At 52.0% G+C, this 5,649-nt stretch overlaps 1 protein-coding gene and 1 pseudogene across 1 annotated transcript; both read right to left on the bottom strand.

The window, feature by feature from the left end:
• Positions 1-2,952: 2,952 nt before the first annotated feature.
• On the bottom strand, positions 2,953-3,512 carry LOC123078787 (uncharacterized; annotated as a pseudogene).
• LOC123128445 (transcription factor MYBS2) lies at positions 3,335-5,290 on the bottom strand. The gene is made up of 5 exons (XM_044548449.1): positions 4,816-5,290; positions 4,216-4,445; positions 4,041-4,118; positions 3,881-3,946; positions 3,335-3,791 (listed from the first exon to the last, which is right to left on the bottom strand). The coding sequence occupies exons 1-5, from the start codon at positions 5,075-5,077 to the stop codon at positions 3,612-3,614; spliced, it is 816 nt and encodes a 271-aa protein (XP_044404384.1). The 5' UTR covers positions 5,078-5,290; the 3' UTR covers positions 3,335-3,611.
• Between the last annotated feature and the right edge of the window lie 359 nt (positions 5,291-5,649).

The following is a 5,649-nucleotide window of genomic DNA, read 5'->3' as shown; positions in this document are numbered from 1 at the left end:
TTCGGTGTCTGAATACCATCGTCCTATATATCAACCTTTACCTCTCGACCATTTCGAGACTCCTCGTCATGTCCGTGATCTCATCCGGAACTCCGAACAACATTCGGTCACCAAATCACATAACTCATATAATACTATATCGTCAACGAACGTTAAGCGTGCGGACCCTACGGGTTCGAGAACTATGTAGACATGACCGAGACACCTCTCCGGTAAATAACCAATAGCGGAACCTGGATGCCCATATTGGCTCCTATATCTACGAAGATCTTTATCGGCCAAACCGTTATGAAAACATACGTAACTCTCTTTGTCTATCGGTATGTTACTTGCCCGAGATTCGATCGTAGTATCTTCATACCTAGTTCAATTTCGTTGCCGGCAAGTCTCTTTACTCGTTCCGTAATACATCACCTCGCGAATAACTCTTTAGTCATTTGCTTGCAAGCTTATGATGTGTATTACCGAGAGGGCCCAGAGATACCTCTCCGATACTCGGAGTGAACAAATCCTAATCTCGATCTATGCTAACTCAACAAACACCTTTGGAGATACCTGTAGAGGATCTTTATGGTCACCCAATTACGTTGTGACGTTTGATAGCACACAAGGTATTCCTCCGGTATCCCGGAGTTACATAATCTCATAGTTAAAGGAATAAGTATTTGACATGAAGAAAGCAATAGCAATAAACTGAACGATCATTATGCTAAGGTAACGGGTGGGTCTTGTCCATCACATCATTCTCCTAATGATGTGATCCCGTTATCAAATTACAACACATTCTCGACGCCCGTTTCCCATCTCCGGCGACCATGAGCCCCGGGAAATAAAACCATGCCCACTCAACTCACATGTCTTCCTCATTCCCGCCAGCCCGCTCCTCGGACTATCGGATGCTCTCAAGGGATATATGCTTCAGCGAGAGAGGAAGAATAGCCTTCGCTTCCCCGTGTCCGGCTGCGCCGCTCATCGTAGTGGCCTCCGCCTCCATGAAGCATGGACCGGGGTCGGTTTTGGGGGCGGGGGACGACGGTGGCATGTGAAGAGGGCGCGACACCGGCTGTGTACGCCATTAACGCGACGATGGTGGCCTTTGTGGGACCCAACCAACATCGACCTCCATGGTTTACTTTTCCTCACTGGCAGCAATTGCGGACGTGCTGGCCGCCTTGTTGATCTCCGTTAAGCTGGCTTCTTTCTCCGCTGGCAGAACGCGGTTCAATGAATGTTGACGATGGATGGCGCATGGCGCAGGAGGAGTGGTACGACACTGCCTCGTCCACGATAATCACAATGACTACGTCGTCGTGCTCCCCCGCATATCGACATGGAGCAACTCACTACTCCTCCACGAGCTTTCTTGGAGCGGCGAGTTGATGAACCACGCGCCTTCTTGGAGCGGCCACTTGCTCCTCCCGCGACCTTGCCCATGGTACTAACGGTCTGGAGCAGTGAGGGAGGTGGAGTAGCGAGTTGTCTGGCTCGTATTCGGCGGGCTCGACGCGCCACCCAACCGGTTTTATGCCGGAGAACTCCTCTTCTTGCTCGTCGAATGCCATGGAGAATGGAGAATATGGTACAATGAGGAGATGGGAAGCTGAGGTGTGGTGCGGTTCTTACCCGACGTCTGGCCTCGTTCAAATAACGGGTGGACGCGAGGAGCCAACTGGCGTTGGGTTTAATCCCCGCCGGCTCGCGAACGGACGTGTGGCTGAAGTAGGTTTCTCGGCACACACACGCGAGTTTATTGGAGGTAGGCAGGCAGTCTGTAGCCGTTTGAATGCGACGAGGAGGCATGCTCAACGGGGCGTGCAGCGGGCGACACTCTTTCGGCCGGTGCGCCGCTTCAATGTCGCCAGTGAGAGGTCGCGTTCGCTCTGGACCGGCGTCAATGCGGGCAGCTGGCGTAGGGCGAGGAAGGAGGGTTTTGGGTGGGCTACGGTTGCGACGTGGCAGCGGTCCGGACGTCCCTCCCCCCTCCCACTTTATCTCCAATTTGTGAGAAAAACATGTCTGGACTAGTCTATGGACCGATAGAGACCCGCGTTGGATGGCAAAACACGTCCAGACCACATGATCCGGACGGTTGCGGGCGGTTTGAGGGTTGGCGTTGGAGATGCCCTAAGATACAATTTTAGCTAGCTAGATAGTATTAGAGCTAGTACAATAAGGTGACGTAGACAGGCGGTAAGACTTTAAATATTATATATTTACTAGGTTGGAAGGGAGAAAGGGAAGGTGAGAGAAGAGAAATTGGCTACAAACTAACAGCCAGCCGTAGCACATGCTACTAGAGACTTTGTGCAACACTCGACATTATCATTTTCTACTTGTCAAAAGATGATATCACCCCAATCCCGAGAAAGCGGTGCTATCTCATGATCCTTGCCGCCATTTGTTTACCTATTCTCCTCTCCTTTCGCTGCGAGCTTGTCGTCGACCTCCCACCGGCAGCCGCTGGTGGAGCGCGACCGTGAAAAGGCCAGGCAACAGCAACAGCAGCAGCAGCGCTCGCTCAGTTGGGAGCCACGAGTGCGTGCGTGCGTGCGTGCATCTTGGCAAAGCAAAGGAGGTCAATAATTCGGGCCACTCGTCACCCTATCGAGATATCCACACATCCTATCCGCGATTCCATCACGGCCATCCTTCTATCCTTTCCCCCCGGCGCTGCTGTAGATGTGGACTATGAGCATGCACATGATGTGATATCACATATGCGCACACTTCCAAACCGGTTTGCGTGCGAGTGCCGTAAAATCTTGTCGATTCCTATGAGGATCGAGCCGTTCCGTGCGGAATTCGCCCGTCGCCGAATGTGGACTGGGTAGGCATCTCGGTTTCCTTTGGCTGTCAACCGGGTGGAAAGGCTTTCGTTTCCAATGAACGGACGAGGTTTTGCGATCGTGATTGTCGCGAGGAGATGATGTAATCACGCCGCGCACATGTCAGCTATGCACGGTTTGTGCAGCCAACATGATCCGACAGGGAAAAGAAAAATCTGAATGAGGCACGGTTTCGCCGGTTGCTTCTGTCCACTCCCCTCTGCTAGCATCACAACTGCCAGGAGACAGGAGGATATAGCATGCTCGTAGCACGCCCGATTGATGTTGCCGTGCCATGGACTGACGATGAGGAGCAAAATGCAGGCAGAGCCCAATTATTGAAGCCATTTGAAGCTCAGAGCCACACAGGCAGAGAAAGAAGCCGTCCTCTCCTGTCACCGCTGCCTCCTCAGATGGCAACAAGAAACCAACCCAACTTGCGTGATTCAATTCATGAGCGCGATGCCGCCATGGGGGCCCTTCCAACGCCAATTCCAATATCTTGGTGATATCTCCATGAAGGCACCGATAACATTAATTAATTTGGTAACCATACATTACAAACAAATCTACTACATATCCTCTCTGGTTTCCCTTCACCAACTTGTACCAAAGCAAGCAATTCTTATGTATTTTACTCCTTACACTAGCTGAAAAAGCTACTACGCGAATCGACGGGCAAGAAGGTTAGCACGGCAACAAGAACAGGGACACCACATGAAGCTAAGCTGGTGGTGGCCCAGATCAAACCCTTCGGCCAGGCCAGGCCCGGCAGCCGGGGACCGATCACAGCACCTTGATGGCATCGACCGCGCCGTAGCAGCGAGGGGGCGCGATGCTGAGCTCCAGGATGCTGCTGGCAGACGAAGACATCGCCAGCTCCAGCCCGGAGGCAGCCATGGCGGCCAGCGACGTCCCGCTGTGGAACTTTGATCTCTTCTTCACATGGTCAGTTAGCTCATCAGCCTGCCAGAAGAAAGGACCCGGTTGGTGTAAAGCTTTGCTCACACTGTTGTTACATCAGAACATGTTCTCAGATGTAAAGGTGGCTTTACCTGCATCTGCATGTTGTTGTGGTTGTTGTTGTTGTTGCCCCTGATGTCTCCTGGATAACTTGGTAGCTGAGGCGAGGTTCAAGATTCAGTCAGTGTTCAGACAAAACGGAAACTCGATGTAGAAGGATACGAAATGAAACAGGAATTCAGTGGAATTTACCGGCACGTCGCCGCGGTCGGTGTGGAGTATCTTCTCAGCAGGAGCAAGCTTGGTTCCAACACTCTGAGGACTTGGCAGCTGAAACCAAATTGAAATTCAGTAGACTGCATACATTAGCTGCGCGATCCGATGGATGTTTGGAGTGCTTGGCGCGAATTGGACTGGATCCGAGTACCTGATCGTCGTAGCTGTGACCAGCGGGGATGCCGACGTCGAAGAGGCTGGCCCGGCGCTTCTTCTTGCCGGGGTTGGTCTGCCGGAGGAAGTACTTCTGGGCGTGGCTTGCCACCTGCGTGGCCGTCCTGGTGGTGACGAAGTTCTTGGAGATGCCTCTCCAGTCCCCCTTGCCCAGCTGCTTCAGACCCTCCAGGAACTTCCTGTGCTCCTCCTCGGTCCACGGAATCCCTGAACCAGAATCTCAATCAACCACTTGCGGCATGATTCATCGTACTAGGACTACTGCTAGGAAGCAACACGGAGCGACTGATGAAATTGTTATTCAGCTCAACTACTACTAACATTCCACTTTGGTGATACATAAAGGTCATGATAGCTTGAAGTACGTTTCTTAATTCCTTGATCCAGGACAAATTTTCCACTCACATATCACTATTAGTTAAGCGATCAGATGATTATGCCCAAAAACAGCTCAATAATTGCAGGAATCTGTAAACCACATGAATGGATGGAACAGTGGAGCTACGGGTTGTACAAGGCAAGAGGCTAGAAGAACCAAGAAACCGTGCGTGATCCAGATGGAGGTCAATCGTGTTACCTTTCTTCCGCTCCTGGGCCTTGCGGCGGCGGCGCTTGAGCTGCGGAGTGGACGCCAGCTCGCCGTCGTCGGAGGCGTAGCCCTTGTCGTTGCTGGCCTCGCCGGGCAGGAGAATCGGGTCGGTGGAGGCGCAGGCGAGGTTGGGCATGCTGGTGCTCTTCTTGAGCTCCATGGGCTCCGCGTCATCCTCCTCCTCGGCGCCGCGGACCTCGACGCCGAACAGCCTGAAGAGCACCGCCTTCTTCGCGCCCTCCTCCTCCATTCCCTCGCCCGATGGAGCCGGGGGTTGCGAGGTCGCTGTCGCTGATGGAAGAGAGGTCGGATCAGGCGGAGGATGGTGGCGGTATCTTGTTGGAAGTGGATTGGACGTTGGATGATTTGGAGGCTACCGCACGAGGGGAGGGAGGGCGGGAGGGCCGGGAGAGACTGACTCTTGGTGGGTGGGTGGCTTTGTCCTCACTGCATACTTACCGGCACCTGCTACCGTCTCCCCCCTTCTCCATTTATAAGCGCGTCCTTGTTTTTGTTTTTTCCTTGCTGTATCTGTATTTTTTCCCTCTCCGCGGCTTACTTTCTTGAGTAGGCTTTTAATTCCAAAATTGTCCATACTTTCAGCACAAGCATAAATGCTTGGCCCTTAATCTTCTGCCCCGTTTCAACGCGGAGTACATACGGAGCAAAATAAGTGAATCTATACTTTAAAATATGTCTATATACATCTGTATGTAGTTTTTATTGAAATCTCTAAAAAAACTTATATTTATGAATGAAGGGATTATTACTTTATGCTATACATAGGCTATGGAGAAATTGCACGGTGGAGCATCCCCTTGC

The sequence above is a fragment of the Triticum aestivum genome, chromosome 1B, assembly GCF_018294505.1.
Source record: "Triticum aestivum cultivar Chinese Spring chromosome 1B, IWGSC CS RefSeq v2.1, whole genome shotgun sequence".
In the NCBI taxonomy this organism is placed as follows: domain Eukaryota; kingdom Viridiplantae; phylum Streptophyta; class Magnoliopsida; order Poales; family Poaceae; genus Triticum; species Triticum aestivum.
The sequence above is the reverse complement of the archived record's forward strand: the minus strand, read 5'-3'. Positions and strand labels throughout refer to the sequence as shown.

Excerpts from the sequence above, each read along its gene's own strand:
- LOC123128445 (XM_044548449.1), bottom strand. The coding sequence starts at position 5,077 with ATGGAGGAGGAGGGCGCGAAGAAGGCGGTGCTCTTCAGGCTGTTCGGC. Across the intron at positions 3,947-4,040 it reads CCGACCGCGGCGACGTGCCG|CTACCAAGTTATCCAGGAGA; the intron begins GTAAATTCCACT and ends ACCTCGCCTCAG. Across the intron at positions 3,792-3,880 it reads ACAACAACATGCAGATGCAG|GCTGATGAGCTAACTGACCA; the intron begins GTAAAGCCACCT and ends TTCTTCTGGCAG.